The 21,448-nt window shown below is 38.2% G+C and overlaps 1 protein-coding gene across 2 annotated transcripts in view; it reads left to right on the top strand.

Moving 5' to 3' along the window:
- LRRC38 (leucine rich repeat containing 38) overlaps window positions 1-21,448 on the top strand; it is a 90,625-nt gene that overhangs the window by 9,953 nt on the left and 59,224 nt on the right. Inside the window, exon 2 of one of the 2 annotated variants that reach the window (XR_007507354.1) lies at window positions 3,748-4,358. Coding sequence is in view for 1 of the 2 variants with exons in the window: in XM_049811214.1 (XP_049667171.1) it covers window positions 3,748-4,001 (254 nt within the window). In the remaining variant the exon portion in view is untranslated. Of the gene's footprint in view, window positions 1-3,747; window positions 6,001-21,448 lie in introns of those variants that run through there. The other variant, XM_049811214.1, reaches the window with a different exon arrangement.

Genomic DNA, 21,448 nt, shown 5'->3' with positions numbered 1-21,448 from the left:
TAGATGGCATTCTTGTGTTCATTGTTCATGCAGAGGTTGTATGATGACCTGGATTACTTCCTGCCCAAGCAAAGAACAAAATTGGATCTATTGATAGGCATGAACATAATAGGACAGGTGAAGTATGGAACATCAGTTCTCCACACACACTGGATTCTCATGTCATAAGGACAACCTACTTTTAAATAATGTAAAGAAAGTAACATATTGCTATAGAAGGAAGCAGATGAAATGGTATTGTTCATTGTCATCTTAAGCAGACATGCATGTAACCTTCAGATTATGATGTTTTCAGGTAAGCAGTTAGAAGCTCTGGTGCAATAACCACTGCATTAACTTTGGGAGGAGAAATTCCTTGTGCCACCAGAGATATAGCTGCTAGTCTTACTACTGTTACAAATGAACAGTCTGTTCCAAATTCTCTTTGAAGTTGAAAGAAAAGCTTCCATTTATTAGGTTTTGCAGTAGTACCACGACACAGCAAAGAAAAACATTCACTGAACAGGATAAATGTTCCTTTCTTCCTCAGTTACTGGCTTGTTTTTCCACCGAGCTCTGCAGTCCTTCTAGGTTGTTTCCAGCACAATTTTAGCAAACTGCCTTGTGTGTGGATGGGAGAGGTCAGTTCATTCCTGTCTTGTTGAAAAGACACAGGGTGGCTGAAACTATAGCTGGGAGCTAGCAAGGCCTCTGTACTGGCCCCTCGTTTATGATGCTATATTTTGCCTATTGGCATCTATTATTCTCAATGACTAAGAATTCTGTAAAAACTTGAGGCTAAGCTAGCACACTGGAGTGTCACACAGTAAAGCAAGTAGAAAATTCCCATCTAATCTATTTGGTTTGAGAACATGACCTAGATTCCAGTACCCATGGCTACATGGAGAGGAGCTCTTTTATTTCTTGTTATTGTATAACCAGACTCAAAATCATTACAGTACACTGATTCTCATAACAAGAAATACCCTCTAAGTGACTTCATATGTTGCAGATTCTTTTCTATTTGTATTGTGTGTGTTGTGATGTTAGGTGAAAGCATCTGGGAAATAGGAATAGAGCTCACAGTCTGTAGGCTCAGTTTTGATCCACGGCAAAACTGCTGTTGGTAATGGTAATGAATTAGTGGGCTTCTACTTTTCCATCTCTAGGATCCTGGGCAAATACTACCATACTAAGTTATTTCTAGAAGCAAGGGCTGCAGTATGTAGAACTGCTTAAAACAATAGCTTTCTTTTGGAGTCTTTTTTGCTCTGTCACTTTCTTTTTAATACATTCTTTTTCTACTCCTTCCTTATGGAAGCATAGATCTGATATTCCAGGTCGTCAAGGCCACTCCAGCACAGATGTCATTTTAAAAGCTGGCAGGTGAGGACACTACAGACTTTCTTTTGCAGTTGGTCAGAAATAGAAAAAATAGAGTTGTTTATGGTCACCTGTGCACTCCTTCTTTAGACAATGCTCTGAGCATGGCTCAGCTGCTATGAAAACAGCAGTTCTCGTGAGGTCCTAGCAGCTATTACAGTGGTTTGTTTTACAGAAACACAGTTGTATAAAAACTCATTTTTTCTTGTGCTTGCCTCAAGTGAAATGGAATTCGTTTAGGTGCCATATTCACTTGGACCAGGCTTTTCTGCCAAAATACTGCAATGGTCTTTTCCTATTAGCAAGGAACTTCCTCTTAAAGTGAATTTGCAATAAGTTACAATCATTTTCTTACTGTTTCTACACAACAGCAGTAACTGCTGTGATTACTGTCAACATTATGTTGATTTATTGAAAACTGTTTGCTTTTTAAAATCTGACTTAAAAGATACGGGTCTTGGAATTCCAGTCTATGGCTTTTCACTTCCCCATTATTTATCATGGTTTTGAATAGGGAAGTATCCTTTTGTGTCCCCTTCTGCTTGTTACTCCCATTAACCCCTAGAGTTGATATTTCCTTTCCAAGTCTTGATGAAAAGAAAATATGGACTCGATGAACAACTCTCACTTCTTTCAGTAGAAAGGTTTGTACAGAGAGTTCTATCACAAGCTATAGAGTGCAATAGTATGTACTTCCTCTAGCCATCCATGCATTCACAGGCACGCTCAAGTGCTCCAGTATGTCAGCTTGTATACAACACCTGATATGTATGAATACTGCAGGTTCCAGATCTCCAAAAATGTCCAAGGGTGTTTGAAACTGTGTGGCTCTTTTACCTTCTGGGCCAGTTCCATAGACAGGAGGTTTCAAAGATCTGCAGAGCAAGTTGCCTCACCATCTGGTATACATTGCCAGTGCAGTCCAGGCTCAGAGAAAAAATGTAATGTGTATTCAGGTGGCAGTTTGCCTGGAGGAAACCATTCAGCCCTGGGCATGCTGACTGTTGTCCTATTCTGCTGGCAGCTTTTACTACGTTGTCAGTGAGAGGTGCATGAGAAACAGGGAAGGCAACAGAACTTCAGGCAAATATGACAGATACAGGATGGCTTCTAGGGATCAAAATTTAGTACAATCTTCATTACAAGGTCAAGTAAGTCAGGGTGATAAATGGATCCATAGCAGACTTAGCTAAAACTCCCTCTCAACGCAACGTAAACAGGTGGGCTGGATCCAGATCACCAGTCAGGTTTGCACCATTAAGCCTAGGAGCCTGGGTTTAATAGTAAAACATCATATGCCATAGCTATTCAGCCACAAGAAAAATGGGATTCAGAAAAGCAGAGGAAATCTTACCGTCATGCATTCCTTATTTAAAGTGACATAATGGTTATATGATAGAGCTGTGTGATGGAAATGCCCTATACAATGTGTGCACACAGCAATGCAGTGAAAAACTGGGAGTCTGTTCTGTGATCATTAGCAGACAGAGTAAAAGTGTATCAAGTAAACCAACAGCAGTTCTCATGTCATTAATACACAATTCTTGTATTTCCCCTTTACATTCATATCCTTAATAGCAAGATAAAAGCTATCTTATCAACAGCCATAGAGACTTAATTCACTTCATTATTTGTTCTTTTCTAGCCTTGTTAATATGCTCTTCCTGATTTTCCCCTGTTGTGAATGAAGAGGGAGAGTGAACTGCATGCTTTTACTGTCCAGTAGTAAACTATTTTCTCACCAGTTTTTAAATTTGGATTTTTTTTGCTTTCACTATGAAGAACCTAGCTCTACGCATTCTTCAATAATGCATGAAGGAATAATATCTGCTAGTGTGCATGTCCTTATGACAGGCAGAGAGAAAAGGTGGAAGCAGCTCATAGACAAACAAGCATCCATTAACCCCAAGCCATTCTTGTGACCAGAAGAAAAAGACAACTGTAGTTTTGGAACTACATGGGAAAAAGTCGTGTTGAAGGCACCAAGGTGTGGAAGGAACTTCAGTATCCCTATTACCCTGTTTTGGAGTCAGAATTTGTGTTCAGATGGAGTAGCTGGGAAATGCTTCCAGATGTCCAGATTTAGATGCATCCAGAGTTCAACATTCACTTTTTTTAAATACTCAAAATCATGGTCCCAGGTCATACCTGACCTCCTGGAAGACTGAAGATGAAATAACTTAATTTCCAGGAGCCACTCAAGGGGGTTATATAATGGCTTTTGGATAGTGGCAAATTTTGTTCCATTTTTTCCTGACTTTTGTACAAATTCATAAACCTAGAGTTAACCCTAAAACTGTTCCTCAGCTATTCAATCTCTGACTGGAGCAACAGAAGGATTCATCAATATTCCACTGATTTGTTTCCCTTTCCTCTTCTTTGCAGGTCTCCATGAAATCCAGTGTTCCCTGCCTGTAGAAAATAGAAGAATCTTTCTGAATGAATTATCTGAGGTCAGCTTTAGTGAATGCAAATTTAGTTTGTCATTGACGGACCTTTTTATCATCATCTTCTCTGGAGTCGCAGTCTCCATTGCTGCTATTCTATCAAGCTTCTTCTTAGCAACTCTAGTACACTGCTTCCAAAGATGTGCTCCCAGTAAAGATGACGATGATGATGAAGACGACAGTGAGGACTGAACTTAGTCTATATACTTAAGTTTCCTTGGTTTATAAGTTACTAGATTATCAGCCAAAGTCTAGGAAGAAAACAAGTAGAGTAAAAGCTTTAAACATGAATTAAATGAAATCACAATGTGTAAGGATCCCTTCTAATCTCATGACGGTCACAGGTAGGAATTGCAGTTTGCATCTGAGACTGTTAGCTTTGCTTATATGTAACCTGATGCAATGAGACCAGGTTAATTTCTATGATCCTTAATCAAACACTGCATTTAAATTTGCAGATTGGAGGGGAAAGGCAAAAAAAAAGTTCCAGTGATTTAAAAGACTAACTCACAGCTTCCAGATTGTCCTTCTGATGAGATGCAGATTCCTGTAAGTGCTTAATAGCTTGTCCTAAAGGCACTTTGAAAAGGACTGGCTAGATGGAAGGTTTTCAGCTGGAAAATATGGAAGCAATTTAAAATAGTGTTCTTCCTAGATGTAAGTACTGGGAGATTCTATTAAACTCACACAACTTTCTAAGTAACAAAATGCAATTAAAATGATACCTAGAATTGTAGAAAGCATTATAGGAAGGTCAGCATTTTCTCACTGCAAATGTTCTCTATAAACATTCATCCTCCATTTAATGACAGCAGTTGCAGCCATCATTCAGCCAAAAAAGATTTTTTCTATAAGCGAATACAATTCTAGATCTGAGTCATCCACTGCAGCTGCCTGGCACATCTTTAGTCATGGCACAAATACTAAATATAACATTCTTTTGCATTTATAGATGCAATGAAGTAAAGGATTTCCCTTCCCTGTAATGCTAGGCACAAGTAACTGTTGCAGTATCCAGTCCATTTAGTTATTTTAAAATACTAAGGGCTATATTCTGCTCCTGATTATACTAGAGTAACACAACTGAAGTGAACACCATGATCCAAGTTGGCAACTGTATAAACAAGAGTGGAATCTGGCCCAAGATGTTTCTGACTGTATTATAGATTTGTCAAAACTTGAGCTCTTCTATATAACGGTAGATATTTTTGTTAAAATTAAAAAAGACATTTATTACAAGAGATTTTTGGAATAGTGCTGGACAGCTTTTTAGGATAAGTATATTTTTAAAATATTTGTAATGGAAATATTTTTTTAAAGCTCTGTGTATTTAAAGTATTATCTAGAGTAGCTGTGAGGGCTTAAAGTAATGAATAACAGTAACAAACAATGAAACAAGGACTGTATGCTAGTATAAAAGAATTAGATCTGATTAAAAGTAGCATCTATTTAACTACTGTAAATGCTATTATTTCTTAAAAAACACTCTTTGATTAAAATATTGCCTTGCTCAGTTAATGTGAATGGTCTTTTACAGACAGTTAGTTCCAAATCTCTTGTATTTGTTGTGCTAATCGTTCAGGCAGACAGGATTGAATTAAACTGTGTGTGTTAAGGGGTAATATGGTCCAGTGGATAGAGTACAAGATTAGGATTCAGGACTTCTGGGTGTCGTCCCCATCTAACAGTGATCAGCTAGAAGACCCTCAGCAAAACACTATCTGTCTGTGCCTCAGTTTCATTACCTATAAAATGAAGATCGTAATAACTATTTATCTTTTTCAAGTGCTTTGAGATATGCAAGGGGGGGCACTATATTGGGGTTATGTATAATGATTATGTATGTTAGGCTGAAGCAGATGTTATGCAGTAGGTCTAATCTGATCTCATATCAGTATGACTTCACTGACATCAGTGGAGTTACTCCATTGGCTAACAGAGTTTGCAATGGAGTTTGCACCATGCTGAGGTCAAAACCAGGACAAGAGTGTTTATTTCTATTAGCTTTACAGCTTATTCAATGCGACTTAATGCTACCATTGTTAAGATTATTATTTCTGAAAACACACTGAAACAGAATTCAGTAGGACAGTGAGAGGATATTCTGTATCAATACTGTCTTATTCTATTCTGATTCTTTCAAGCAAAATGAAATGACATGATTTTCACTGTGTAGTGCCATGATTATAAATAACACAAATATATTTATAATTTCAATGTGGGCTTTCATGTTTATTTGCATGTGGGTATGAAAGAAGGAGAAAAAAACGTGCCTGATTTTCTCATCATTTATAAGCGGGGTTTTGCAGTATTGTTGGAAATACACAACTTGTTGCCCAGTGCAGTTCATGAATTTGAAGTACACTCTCTTTGCAACAAATACGCATATGTTATCAACAGTTTTATATTTAGAGCTGTGGAAATTGTTCAGTCCTGGAACGAGAAACTGGGTCACACTTTTTTGTCTGCAAGTTTTATTATGGACTCAAAACTTGCAACCAGTTAGCAAAATGATTTGTCCTATCAAACTTTTCAGTAAGACATCAGTTGATGTTTCAGCAAATGTCTGCCCTTCCTTTGGTAATGAATTTATGATTTTGTTTCATTATCCTGTAAGGCTGAGTAATTTTGCAGAGGTCATATCTCAAACTCAACTATTTTGACTGGGTTCTGCTCTTACTTGCAGGTTCATCCTACCATGGTGCCTCAAAATGAAGATCTAGATTTGTTTATAGTTTGTAGCTTTTTGGTCACCCAACATAAAGCCCTGAAAGCACTATTCATATTTGGAACTTAGCACCCCTCAGAACAGCAAGGAACAGACCAAGCTGACACCCACATAATCCAGTGCAAGCTGAAGAGCAAAGCTTAGTAAAGCTTTATTTATGAAGCTGCTGTTATGGATACTCCATCACATCAAAGTGATTTTGCAATGTATGGGTTTTTTCCGGATAAGAAACTTTAATGATATTTTCCCCTACTAAGTAATGTATATTTCATAAGTATTGAGCTCGTCTAGTTAGTAATGTTTATTCATTGTAATTTCTTCATCAGCAGTTACCTACTATTAATATTGATTTTGCATAATTCCAGTTGCTAGTAAATGAGACAGAACTTTGATTTAGTTCTTACTGGGATTTTTCTTATTTTATGTAATCTTCAGAGCAAAACATTCTCCTGTTGGAATATTGCCAGAACTAGTGATCACTCTAATGATCCCCTGCAAAACTTTAGAAAGCAAATTTCGTCAGGAATAGAAAGTGGCCTGAAGGCTGCATTATTATTGCAGTTTTACCTCCACAAAGGTAGTAACATAGAGGTAATCCCATCTCCAGCTTTGTGCACATGGGAAGTGTTCCCGTGCGAGGATGATGCTGTGGGTGGGATCTAGAGAGTATGCACTCCCTTCTCAGACTGCGGTAACCCCCGTTAAGATTAGTGAAGTTAAAGTGGTGCCAAGTATAAGAGCTGTGTTTAGCTCCCTTGTGCAATACATTGCTAGCTCAAGAAGCACTGCCTGCAGGTGATTATAAATGTGCACTAGAAAGATTGTCCTAATTTCCAATTTTCCTTCTAAAATGGCTTTACTTTAGTGGTGGTATCTCTCACTGTCAGAAATGAGCATACATTTTACCTGCTTCAAGGGGAAGGAAAGATACTATCCATGACCCAAATAAAATGTTGCAGGCTCAAAGAGCCAGGAAGCAGCTGTCACATTGCCTGCAGATATGTCTCCTTGATGAAATGCTGGATCTTGGTATGTGTGAGGATCCAAAAAATGTGCAAGAAAGCAAATCTGCATGATGTAATTGAGATACAGTCTGACTTTTTAGAAGCATGCGCATCGGTTTAAAAAAACTAATCCATAGAATATTAAAATCAAGATCACCTGAAGCGACTGTCCAAACCTAGCATTTCATCCTCAGCCAGCCAGCATCTTTTTGAGGCAGCCTCGGTCCTGCTGTGATTCTTACTCAGGGTGAATATTAATGGATCATTTTTTAGAGCAGCATAAAAATACATTGGGAAAGTACCTTGAAGAGATGGTTCTGGAAGCTCATAAAAAGGAGCATACTGCTTGCCTACGTCAGGTGTATAGTAGAGAGTGAACCATTGTATGCTGACAGCTAAAATTTAGCCTGGCATACTTAAGAGGTGACCAAAAATGGTCTCATCTTTTGGCTGTGGGAAGAACTGTGTGCAATCACCTATGTATGTGGATAGGGTGAGCTCACTCATGCAGTAGGGAGAAGGTGTGTATATAACAATACTAGAGCTTGCTGTAACTATCACCCCTGTAGACAGCCTCAGTGGAACAGCTGAAGCCTGATGGGGATGCTGAGCCTGAGACAGTCCGTCATCCCTAATGGAGGTTCCTCTGTGCTGGCTCTCAAACCTGCGGGTGCAACTCTATGCAGGACCTTTTACTGATTCAGCATGTGCTGCCTACCTGCTATGTGAGTAAATTACTTTAGTTTCCAGGGCTGCTTGCTGGCACATTTCTAAGTTCAGCTCATGTCCCCCAAAATAAAGGAGCAGGGGTTTTGATAGATTTCGAATCTGACCATTCCTCTCAGAGAGCGATGTTTGCGTTTGCGGTGTAACCTGTTTTATCGGCCTCTAGTGGCAGCTGAGATGCTTTACTGTGGAGGTAAGTCGTGATTCATTGTGGTGAAGGTGCTGTTGAAATGCTGAATGCTTGCATACTCTTTCCAAAAAGAAACCAGAAATATACGTTAGGAAATTGCATTTCTTGGAGAGTAAGATCTGCCATGGATTCTTAGTGCCAAGCAGCCTGTAATATGCATGAGCCACCAGAAACGTTTATTTCATGTCCTATCTGTTAACATTGGAGCAATACAACCTTGTCATAGAATTGCAGAAAACTATGGAAGAACCTCAAATACATCATCAAATGATAGCTGATGCTTTGTAATAAAAATAATTGGTTTTCTAATCAGATTCCCACTCTCATCTTGCCGTCATCAGATCCATTTTGTCTTGGTTTCTGTATATCTTTCTGTAAATCTGATGTTCATCATATCTTGACTGTATCTAGAACAGAATCCCGGGTTGGTACGATCTCTGCATGGTACAGCAATACAAATCACCAACAGCAATATAACCAACCAGCAGACTAGGAAAAACACAGTTTTGTTTATGCTGACCAACCATCCATCTATGATTGTAAAGAGCAGGAAAAAGCTATTCAATTTTAAGCTGACAGAGCAACAGGAGACCTTCTGTTGCAAAGCTGAATGCCTGAATTATGATGTGTCTTTCCCATTCCCATCAACTCTCACACCCCACCCAGAGCTCCATAAAACTGTGTGAAATTGTGTAACATTGGGTTAGCAGCTCATAATGTGCTTTTTTGGGGGTTGTCAAAATACATACGAGTAAACACTTCAGAGCAGGCTTCTACTGTGAGTTTTGTGGGAAGTAAAAAGTTTGCAGGGAGGTGAGTAGCAAATAAGGAGTGAAACAGCTTGGGCCAGAGTTGTTCAGTAGTCAAGTTTGCTTCAAAGCAGCGTTGTTTTGATCTCAGAGCTGCTTTTTCACTACTTTCTATTAGCAGTGGTGAGGTCTAAAGGTTAGCCAGTTCACACCCGGGTGTGAAGTAGTATAGTCTGCTTCAAGGAGAAATTGATGTCAGTTGAATTTCTAAAGTTTAATGCTCCCCACCAAAGCACCGTTTGCCTATTTAAAAGCTTTAATTTTAATCTGAAATGTGACACGTCACTTAGTAGGCTGTACAGAAGTTTCTTACCAACTCAGAACTGAGAAAGTCAAAAACATCCATCCAGACAATGGTGCTAGCAAGATATGGTTCAATTGTTTCAGTATGTGAGGTCATTATTCCAAGCTGACATCACTGGAGTATAAGCGGTTGGACTTTGACTCTCCCTTTTTTTACTCCAGGTCATGCTACTCACCAATAGCTAAGCAAAGTACAAGATACAGGCATTGTACACCACCTTAGAGTCTCCCCTTGGCTGGAAGAATGAGCAAAAAAGAATTGAGAATTCAGCAGGAAAGCCAGCTTTGTGACCTTTGCTTAAAATCTAAATGTGATACAGTCCAGCTGACTGACATTCCAAGGCTTGGTGGTGTTGTGTGGGGGTTTTGCTCTTTAATTAGGGCAAGTGTTGAAAGACTTTGCAGTAGAAATAATGTTTGGTCTTCGTGGTATTTAACAGGGAATTAAATGACTGTGAACATACTTGACAAACAATTCTAGACTATTTTTTGCCCACCAGTTTTTCTCAAATTGAGAAACTGTCGCTCTCTTAAGAGTAGATTAGGTTTGCAATCTGCAGTAGGTTAAAGTATTACTCTTTATCCTTTGAAGATCTGGCTTCAAACGTGAATTTGGGTCACAGGAGGAAATGACCAGAATAAATCCCTTAAGGTCATTTTGGTCAGTTGGGCAAATGCATAGAGATGCTCTTATTAACAATATGAACTGTATACTCGAAGATGGGAAAACACTTATCTGAACTCCAAAAGATTCCATGTAAATGTGGTATTTGATGGTTTTAAAAATACAAGGCTAACTAGAGAGATGGGACAGATATATTGTAAATATCATTAAAAAGGAAACTGAGGCATAATTTGATTGACTAGTATTTTCATAGGTGGCCATTATTTTTAAGTTGGTTACTTTGTTCAGTACTTAACTTAATCTTAGCATGGTGATGTTAAAGCCTATATACTGGCAGGGAAGTGTGGAATATTGGCTATAAATTAGCACTTGATGGGTTTAGAGCTGCAGTGTCCTAACCAATAATCTGAAATATCTGCCTTTCACTGCTGATTCATTATGCAAACCCTTGCTTTGTTCAGAATATTAAAACACCAAAATAAAACAAAAAAACTAACAAAAAACCCCCCTATTTTGCATCTTCAACAGATGAGGAACAACAAGGAAATGTTCTGTAAGTGGACTCACTGCTTTCTTCTTGTGGCAAGTCCTAAATGTCTTTGTATTTACTGACCTTGGATAGGAGTTCAGTGATATATAAATATATTCCAGAAATACTTCATCACAGAGTAACTTGAGGTTGGAAATTCTCAAAATCCAATTGTAAATTATGTTTCCGAGAGTGGTACAATGTTGTGAGTGCAGTTAGATATATTGTCCACATCTTCAAAAAAAATCTTCTTTAAAACAAAAATTGGACGAAAAAGCTGCTTTAGAGATTATTCAGCCTGGAGTGGCTTTTTTTAACAACCAAATTAAAATAAACCCTGCAACGTAGGATTTTAAATGAAAGCAGAAAGTGTTCTAACCATAAACTCATGAACATTATACTGTATGGCAGGGAAATGACTACAGATTTAACATAGTCTAATTTATATTATTCCTTGAGGGAACAGAAGTCATTAGGCTGAGAAGTTTGTATTGTTTTCAGAGGAAAGTATTTCATGCAGGCTGATTTCTTCAATATTGGCATATAGGATGCAGATTATCCAGCACTGAGTATTGTGGGTTTTGTGAGACTTGTGTGTGAGTGCACCAAAGGAAGTAATTGCTTTCTGTTTAACCTGAAGTACGTTTTTACCAAAAGTAATTGTAGTTACATGTTGGCCTTGATTCTGATTTCACTACTAAATTATTTGGGATCCATTCCTTATCTGGTAAAGATTGGTAGGGCTCCATTAACTTTACTACTACGAAAGGAAGATACTGCCTGGACAATGGAAACTCTGCAGTTGTGTGTGTGTGTTTATTCTCTACATTTTCATACAGAAGGCAAGAAAATAACTCTATGTGGGTCTTTTGTAGTGGTGATCTGTATGTATGTTAGTAACCTGAGTTTGTGGTTTCTGCATTGGAGGGTGAATGCTAATTTTATTTAGTATTGTAGGTGGCATTATTTGGAGATTGCAAACATTCTGTGCAAAGAGAGTCCATACATCTTTTCCAGAATCATGACCCTACTTACCAAAACTTGACTGCAGTCTTGTGTAGCTCAGGCAGCAACACAGAAGTTGTCATTCTAAGCACATTCCCTCAATCTGATAATCACTGTACATCTATGTCCTAGTTTGATGATGGATTTATAATGAATGTCTTTAACCTCAGCCTAGCCCAGCCATCTGCTCTGTGAAGCAAGCTGGCACTTCAAAGCCATTTTTTGCTTCAAGGTGTCTCCTTGTAGTCTTAGAGAACAAATAGTGAGTCATCTCCTCCCACCAGAATAAAGCAAGTTTGTAACCTAGCTCAGTGTGAATGCCCTGTAGGAAAGACAGGTTGCAGAGAGCACCACAATCAAATACAATAGTAAACTTTGCACTGAGGAAAATAAAGGCTTGTCAGAGCAAGTAGTATAGACACACAGGTGTCCTCAGCAGTGGCTGTAAAGGGGGCTGGAGTAGTGATTACGTTAGCCAGGCTTGTGAGGAGTCATTTGTAGAATCTCCTTGGTAGTACAGTTATGAAGAGACAGGCAGTCATTTTTTGGTGAGCCTTCTTAAAATGCAGAGGGCAGAGAAATCAGATAGATGTTTCCTATTTTGTTGCATCCCTCTTACTGCAGACTTCAGAACTATGTATTACTGAACATAGGCACCAAACTTCAGCGTTTTTGCTTCTCAGCTGAATTGCAGAGGGATGTGTTTGGTATGGGAATGGTTAACTTCTGTGGTGTATGAAGAGAGGGATTTTCTTGCACATAGAATTGATGATCTGATTAAAACAAAAATAAGAGGTAATTGCTTTGTCTGGACTAAGCTGTTGGAGAAGTATCTCTGCCATGCTGGTTTCATTTATTACTTCTCCAATTGTTATATCAAATGATAGCAATTTTAGACTGACTGCTTGGTTTTGTTTCAGTTTTAGATGATCTTTGATTTAATAGATATATGTGGAAAAGATCTGAAGATATGGGGTCATTACTGCTACCTCATTGTATGCAGTACACATGTAAGGTAGCATGCATTGGCACAGTGTTGCATACAGTACTTTACATGCCCCTTTCACTATGTTACATGCATAGAAACTGAGGCCTAGCATAGTTTCTCTGTAAAACCCATGGTCACACAGGGAATTGGTTCCAAAGCTGGGTTTTAACAGAAAATAATAGATTTCAAATTTACCTATTATTTTACCACTTTGAATCCTTGAGAACCTGATCTAAATCACACGGCTACTGAAGAGAAGACTCCCACCAACCCCCTATTGGATAGGCTTTTATCAAGCAAAATGCCTTTGGATTCTTCCAAGGACATATGGTCTATGTATTTATTTAAGGAAAGCTTGCCATTCAGTTAGTTGCCCATTTGCCCACCCTAAAGTCCCTCTGTTCTTTTCTTAGATGCAGGAATTGAGATTTCACTGTCAGCAAGATACATTATTCCTGCAAACCTCCATCACATACCCCTTTTGCAGCAAGGTGAAGACCCTGGCCCACATCTACAGGCAACAGGGGAAACCCAGTGCTTTTTCTACCTCTCCAAGACTTCCTTTGCATTCCTGATGAACTTCTGTCCTTGCCTGTTTCATATCTATATCACCATAGATTCCTGAGACTTTATTCTTAAACTTTTATGGCAACTGTCCATTTTTTTTATTTAACAGGATAGATCAGAAAGGGAAAGTGTCAGTGAGGGCACTCACTTCATTAGTGGAAATAATTTTGGAGCTACAAAACTGCTTTCCACCTGCCTACTGTTCACAAAAATGAACCTTTCTCGAGTCTCCTTTGGTCTGTCTTATATTGCAGCACTAGAAAATTAGAGACATCCAATCTTAAATGGAAAAGCGTAAGAAGCTTTGTCTCATAAAGTGACATCTAAGACTTGTCTTTTTTTCCATGTTCTTTACTAGATGATCCCCTCTGCTGCCACCTTCAAATGACGTGATTTAAAATGGATGGGATATTAAAGCTTTAAGATGGGGTTTTAAAATAAATGAAATGTTATCAGAACTGTAATAGTAACAGCTGTTGTGTCCGCCAGCTGGACCGTAGACTTAATCAGTCAGTCAAATCCCACTTTCCACAGTGCTGCACTTGTTTTCTTTACCTTCTGCCCTTTCACGAAAACCACGGCATAAACTCAACAGAGGGATGCTTTCCTGTGGTCCATAGCTGGCTCTGTTGGAGCCATGGAAGGAGCAATCTCTTTATCTGAACAGTCAGTGCAGCATGCACTGTGCAGCTGAGTTTTCAAATGCTTTCTAAAGTCCCAAAATCAGGAAGGAACAAGAGCTCAGGCTTAAACCTTTGTACATGCGTTTGTTTCCCTACATGCAAGATACAGGTAGGAGTGTGTTGTTTGGTGCATTGCTATACACTTCACAGCTGCAAAGCAGGGCATTTTGGAATCTGTTTTTGTAGATGTTGGAAAAGTAGCTTGGAAGGCAGAAGTCTTATCTTCTAAGCCTGCTGCTGTAGTGCTGTTTTTCAGAAAGAAGGAACTTCTGTATTCAGTATGGGACTGAATATTAACTATGTCAAATATATATATCATGAATACTGTTGCTCTGAAGAAAAAGAACTTGTCGCTGCTGACTTTTAGGCTAGCACTATCATTCAAAGCTGTTCCAGGTACCAGCCACTTCACCTGTTAAAACTCACTGGTGAAACAAATTATTTCCAACTGAGTCATCTCAGAAAACAACTTGTTGTTTCAAAATGTCGGATTTCTCGTCAATTTTGACCTAAGCTTTCTATAAAGTTCAGCAAAATAGTTCAATATGATTTCCTTTGAGCTGAAACTGATTATTTTTTTTGTTGACAAAAATTAAATTTTTAGTTGTATCTCACTTGGTTAGAAGAGCTGTTAGAAGAAAATTATTTTTAGTGAAACTGAAAACACCATTTCTCTGATTTGTGCATCAGCTACCACATCAAGAAATTGCTTATTTATTCAGGTCTGGGTTCTCACTCCTAACAGTGCAGCTAACTTAGTGAGCAACCATGGACAAGGCAGTTAACCTTTCTATTGTGCGTTTAACCATCTGTAAAATGGATATGATACTACTTACCTGCCTGACACAGCTGTACCAGAGGCTTAATTTTTAATCAAGCTCTGTTAAAACACTTTGAGTTCACTGTATAAAAAATGCACGGAGGGGCAAAGTAGTTTTATTACGATGTTGCTGCTTTTATAATATTTACATTTCCAAGAGTAATATATGGTGAACTATCTCAATGTTCTAGAAATAACATCATGAAGGAAAGAAAGTATAAAGAAGCACGAGAGATGTACTGGGATGGAGTACAGACTTTCTGACAGTCTAGGGTTCCTTATCTCCATTAATTATACATGTGGAGCAACTTGTTAATGCATTTCTAAAGACATGTTGACACAAGCTTAGACCTCTATCCTGGCAGGCAGTCTTTTGAATTAATTTAACCCTGGGATTGGAAGGAACTGGACAACATAGTTGCAGACTTTTCTATAACAACCAAAGTAGACTACTATCAACAAAACAGATTTCCTGGGTCCATGAGAGAGAACAGGAAGTAATGGTACACCTTCATGGGGAGCTTGTTATGAATAATTTCTGTAGAAGGCCCTGGCATTACATTTCAGGCTGATTGTCCATGGAATATGACCACATATCATTCTCAATGTTATTTCTCTACCCCCTATGCCCTCCAACAGTTTCAAAAATAATTATAAAACCACTTAATTTTACTAATAAAGTACTTGAGTCATTCAGGAGTTATGTTTATGGTAAAATATAATTGCTTATATTTAACAGCCAACAGAAACAGAAACCAACAATTAATTGTATTTTAACACATTGCCTAATATATGCTACAGTATTCAAATCTTACCTAATCTTTTTAAGCAAATTTGACCCTCTGTGTGTTTGCAAGCACAAAACCCACACAAAATTACTGTAATTACTGTTCATTTCCACAGTAGTGGAGGTGCAGTGTTTGAAATGTGAAGTGACTGCATACATAGTTTGGTGAGGTTTCCTTCTTTGTGCCATCTCAGAACCTCAAACCACTCATGCGTTCTTTACAAAAGAATAGAGAACAGTACCGCCTGAAACTTCCATGGACCAAATTGTGGCAATTTCTAGAGTCTGTAGATAAGTAAGGTCATAAAGAACACATACTTCAGTGTGGTATGAAGCTATTACAGCAGATGGAATCATTAGCTCACAACATTTTTATTGTCTCTTTTTCAGAGTCACTTAGAAAATTAGACTTTCCAGATAAACTGGTCTAAATTAAACAAAAAGCATTACTGGAAGAGACATCCACACTGAGTGTCAAAACTATGACATTAGAAATACATTAGTCTGATTATTTTACACTGCTGATTCATTTACGGGGAAGTCCCCCCAAAGCATCTAAATATCACTGTGGGTGTCTCGGGCAATTTATAAAATGAATTCTTAAAACAACCAGGTGATTTAAGCAAACACTTTCTAAAGTAACTACAGGTTCTGAGTGTGCAACTTGAGAAATCCCGAGGAACTTGACCTTAAAGTGCTGAGCACCTGCTGTCTGGAAAATGCTAAAAATTGGAGGTATCCAAATAACTTCAGTATGTTTTAAAATCCTAAATCTTAAGTTTAGCATTACCTCCTTACCTGAAGACCAGATCTCTTGTATGAGTACCTGAGTATGTATGAGTGGAGAAAAAAGTTTAAAAATGTAACTTACAACATTATGGCCATTACAGATATTATGGCTTTGGATTTTGTTGATTTAGTAAGTTCTTATTCCTCTTCCTTTTTCTTCCCATGCTGTTCAGAAATATCCTGAACAGCTATGAAGGTTAAAGTTTTATCCACCAAGATATATCCTCTTCAGGCACAATGCATCTAATCCATAGCCCAAACAATCCTGCAGTATTAAGCCTGTAGTTTACACTTGTTGCAAGAATTTATGGAACTGACCAGACTAATATTTTTTTCTCTATTTACTCAATAAAAATAGGGTTTTGGATAATCTTTAAGAGCCATCACATCAGTCAGTGGCACTTGTCACTGCAAAAATCCACTCAAGTTTCTATCATTCAAGTTGGCTTGGTCAATCTAAGCTACACAATGGTTCTTTTTTTCCCTGATTTGTTGACACAACTGTGGAAATGACTAAAGAGTTTACAGGGTGTGTGACTTCATAGGAGAAAGAGTTTTGAGCAAAGCACTGCTTCAGCTATGTGAGTGCAGATGAGAACCCCTTTTAAAGGATGTTACCTATTGCTTCTTTAAATGAAGCTCTGTTTGTTAATTCCAAATCTCTAAGGCTTTTTACAAGTAAAGTTTAGGAAACTACTCACAAAAAAATTTGCAAAAAAAAGCAGAAAAGGAAAAGGATGGAAATATATTGTTAAAACCTGAACAAAAGTCAAGATCTGCTAACAGCCTTGTGGGCACTGAGAATGATGTCTTTCTAGTGGCGTTGGAAATTAGTAGGTGCCACACTCCACAGAATGAGAGACAACAGGAGATTTCAGGTGGAGTGGAAAAAAATGCAACTTTATTACCCAGTCGATATTTCTGATGTTTAAACAGGTGCCCACACTGTATACAATAGCTCTGCAGCTTCTTCCTGCAGATGGAGGCTGTGCTTGACTTTAAAGAGTTAATGACTTTAAAGAGTTAATGTTCTCTTACTCTTCCTTCTTTTTTCTCTTTCTCTCTCTACTACTGGCTCAGAGCACTGGCTTTCATTTGAAGGGCACAGCATACTGAGTGATGTTCACATGATACCAATGACAGCAGCATGATAAGCCTATTTCTGACAGTGTGGCAAATTACTATTATGAAATCCCAGTACATTTGATTGCAGAGTGACTTTCAGAAGGGATCACACATAGCAAGGTTATGAAAGGCTCAGTGTTTATTGCAGTAATACCGACTTACTGGAAAAGAATATCAAGACCTCTTTAAAAAAAAAGCTTGGGAGATTCCCAATTCATAAAACATTTGGCTGGGTATATCCAGCTAAGCGTTATGTTTCTCTAAAATGAAAGGAGAAAAAAACTATCAGCAAAAATTCTTAAGCTTTTTTTTTTTTCCCTTTGGTGACTCAGTGAAATTTGTTTGCTAGAGATTCACTCAAAAGGCATCATCAACTTGAGGCTGTCCTTCCCCTCTGACGTTGTTCACTTTAGGAGGTTACGGGTGTTCTGTCTCTCCAGAACTGCCTCCCTATTCCAGTCAAAGGTCAGGATCTCTTATGTCTGTACAGTGCCCAAGTTAAAAGGAGAACAAGATTCAAATAAAAATTATGACAAAAGCAGAAGTAGCAGGAGAAATAGGTAGTTTATGGGCTAAGAAACAGGGAAGTTGCCAGTAAAAGAAGCGTATCTGCAAAATAGCAGTAATCCACCTGTTGAATTATTGTCAGCATCCAAGGGTGTGTTATGACATGGAGATAAATTGTCCCTGCCCCAAACACCTTCCTTTTGAACTTATTTGTGGAGTAGCACAATCAGCAAAATAAAAAAGAGCAGGCATTAAATGGCTCAGGTTTACCGCAGGATTTTTATCACACCAGTGGGCAGCGAAGTATTTTCATGGTGAAATAAGTCTTTATTCAATTATCTAATAAATAAATATGATTTTTTTTTCTAGAAACTTTGTTGATCAAGTTTCTAGTTATGAAAACCCAGGTAAATGTCTAATTTCTTGCTTTTCTTAATTACAATACTAGCAATTATTGTATTCATAAGCCGTGTTCTGACTGCTTATCTTAATTAGAGCCTGGGTGTTCTCTTTCACATAGAAGTAAGAGTACTGGGAAGCCTTCCTGTAAATTTCAGTTTAAGCACATTTTGCCCCCTAAATACAGAAATATTGGTCTCTGCTACATTTTAGCAGTGTTTTGGAGCACTCCTGTATGCTGTATTATACCCAAGGTGATACTACAGTAAAGAGTTCAGCATGCATATGAATCTGATTAGGATGATGAATTGGGGAAAAAAACCAAACAAACACACACAAAAGAAAAAAACCCCAAACAATACCCAACAAACCCACAACAGCAAAACAATCCCCCCCCAGTTTTTTTTAAGTGTCCCTGATTTTGGACTTGTTATAGCTCTGAGATGTTGAGGCAAATAAGTTTGCAATAAATATGTGCTCTAGATTCAGGAATTTTAACAATTTCTCTGCACTTCATTCAGTGAAGCAGCTACTTCATTAGCCTTATCTGCCTTTGCTCAGGCAAACATTTGCCCAGGCAGGTAAAATTAGATGTGTGGCAAATTCAGATCTCTCTTTCTTTCTCTTATTTCCCTGCTAATTGAGGAACTACCTAAGTGTTGTCTGAAATACACCTGATTGCTGTAAGTATGGATACAAAATATAAAAGACCCTGAAGTTTAGGTAGAACCCCCTAGGTTTGCATAAGGTTTTTTGAACAGCGAAGGAGAAAAATTTATCTCCAAAACCCCCCAAACACCTGTAATTTCCACTTCTTAGCACATTTTTAAGCTAGGGCAAAACACGTCAATCAATAGATCAGTATACGCGATGATTCCCTTTCCTAATTACCTCCATTTTCTTGGCCAAGTAGAGAATTCCTGTGATGTTTATTTTGGGATACACACACAATACAATTTTGTTTGTCTGCTGGCTGGAATGTGACTATTCCAGTCTGCTTTGATTACTTTTCCCAGGTGAATTAGGGAATTGATCCCCTAGTTTAGTAAGTGCAGACTTGCAGGGGTTTTTGTATTCTGCCCCTATTGCGATATGAATATATTTAGCTGATGATGGAATACGGCTTCCATCTGTAGGTGGCCACAGCCTGTCATAGGTTTAAGCTGACCGACCAAATGTCTGAGGTTGGATGTGTAGCATCAACAGCTGTCTTTTTTAAAGGTTATTTTTTAAAGGCATGTGTTCTTGGAATTTGTTTCCTGGGTGGCATGTTGTACCACGGAGAGGCCAAGTGTTTAAATAACCTCTTCAAACATGTGTTTTGCACTTTGCTACAAGGCCTGAAGGCAATTGTCTCTGAAATCAAACTTGTGATGGCAAAAGGTTTGATGCAAGTGAATGGATAGTTACTGCCTTTCCCTATCTGTGAAAGGGGAAGAAATGACAAATTGGGGATCTTTTTGCGTGTCTAACAGGTATTTGGATAAATAAAACTTTTACCTCTGACTTCAGTGGGGCCAGAATGTCACCTGTAAGTTTTTGGAGATGAGAAATGCTGATGCTGAAGTTGGTAATACTATGTTGCTATGTACAAGCTGGGAGGATGAGTGCTATTACTATTCACAGTGATCAAAGACATACCACTACTGCAACAGCAGTGTTAACTAGCTTAGGTGCAAAGAAATCGTCTGATCAGAGCTGTACAGCATGTGGCACAAACTGCAAAACCCACCAAAAAAGTTCAGCTCCATGCACTACAGTGAGGCTGCCACAACTACACAGGTTTGCTACTTGAAAGTTACTGTGTTCCTAATACTGAACTCCCATCAGTGACTTGTTTGTAGACCCACCCATGTCTGCATCAATGCCAGCACATGCTTTCTTGGATAATTAAACACAGATGAATGGGAGTCAGTCTCTTTTGCTAAAACATCTTCTGATCATTTATGGAAAGTCCCAACATTTTGGAAAGAGAAGAGGAGGTGGGGGTTATCCAGCTTTTGCAATGCGACTCTTCCTCTGAAACCAAAGAAAAAACATTTGGTGGTGCTACGCAGCTATCTGCCACCATAATCTAATAATGACAATTCTTGGTTTCAAGGTTGAGACTGGCTAATTGCACAGTGTCTGATTTAATCTATAAAGAAAAAAGGGGGCGAGGGGGAAAGAAGGTCCCCCAAAACTTTGAAGTGCAAGGGGACCAGCGGATACAAGAAAAGGGGGATTTCTTGTGAATCATCATGGTCGCTGTTGCAGTTCTAAGAACTAAGCATTAACAGCCTGCCCATAAATCTTTTACAGGCGGTTTGAAATCTTTCCACTGTTTTCAATTTACTTTGAACCATATTGTATGTAATGCATCTCGTGCTGTAGAATTCCTAATTTTCCCCTGGAAATATAGTCTGGGTCCCTGCTGTGTTATATATATTATGATGCCATTTTCAGCAGAGTTTAAGGACCTACAATGATAAATGCTAGTTTGACAGCAAATTTTTGCTTAGGTATTTCAACCTAGTCATACAGTAGCTGATATCACAGTAAATCTGCATGTCAGTATTTATTTTATACAGGCAATTTGTTGTACTCCTGACATAGGAATTCCATCACTTATGTGAAAATAAGGAAATAAATTACTGTTGCAGAATTCCAAAGGGAAGAAAATAATTGGTAATAGTGGGTCACCTTAAAATAGGCCTTAAAAATGTCTGGAAGTTCGCTATGACTCAATATGTTTTAAGGAAAGAAAAATGTTATTTTAAGTATGAAGCTGGCAAATTCTACCATTTTGATTCCATAGCGGTAATCTCTGTAAAAGACATGATTTAAAAGCTGCTATTTCTTACTGTCTGAGGCTAAATACACTTTTCTATTCTAACAAATCTGAATAAAATTAGAGCACTCTGAATAAATTCACCCTGCCTCTGTGCCTGCTGTCTTAGCTTGAGGCAGAAGCAGATGACTGTGATCTTTAAGACTGTCAAACTAACACCATAAGCCAAAGCTACATTCACCTTAAAAAAACCATGAAATTTATTCCAGCTTGGTAACAAGCTGG

Source organism: Accipiter gentilis, chromosome 1 (assembly GCF_929443795.1).
Source record: "Accipiter gentilis chromosome 1, bAccGen1.1, whole genome shotgun sequence".
NCBI classification, from domain to species: Eukaryota; Metazoa; Chordata; class Aves; order Accipitriformes; family Accipitridae; genus Astur; species Astur gentilis.
The sequence above is the reverse complement of the archived record's forward strand: the minus strand, read 5'-3'. Positions and strand labels throughout refer to the sequence as shown.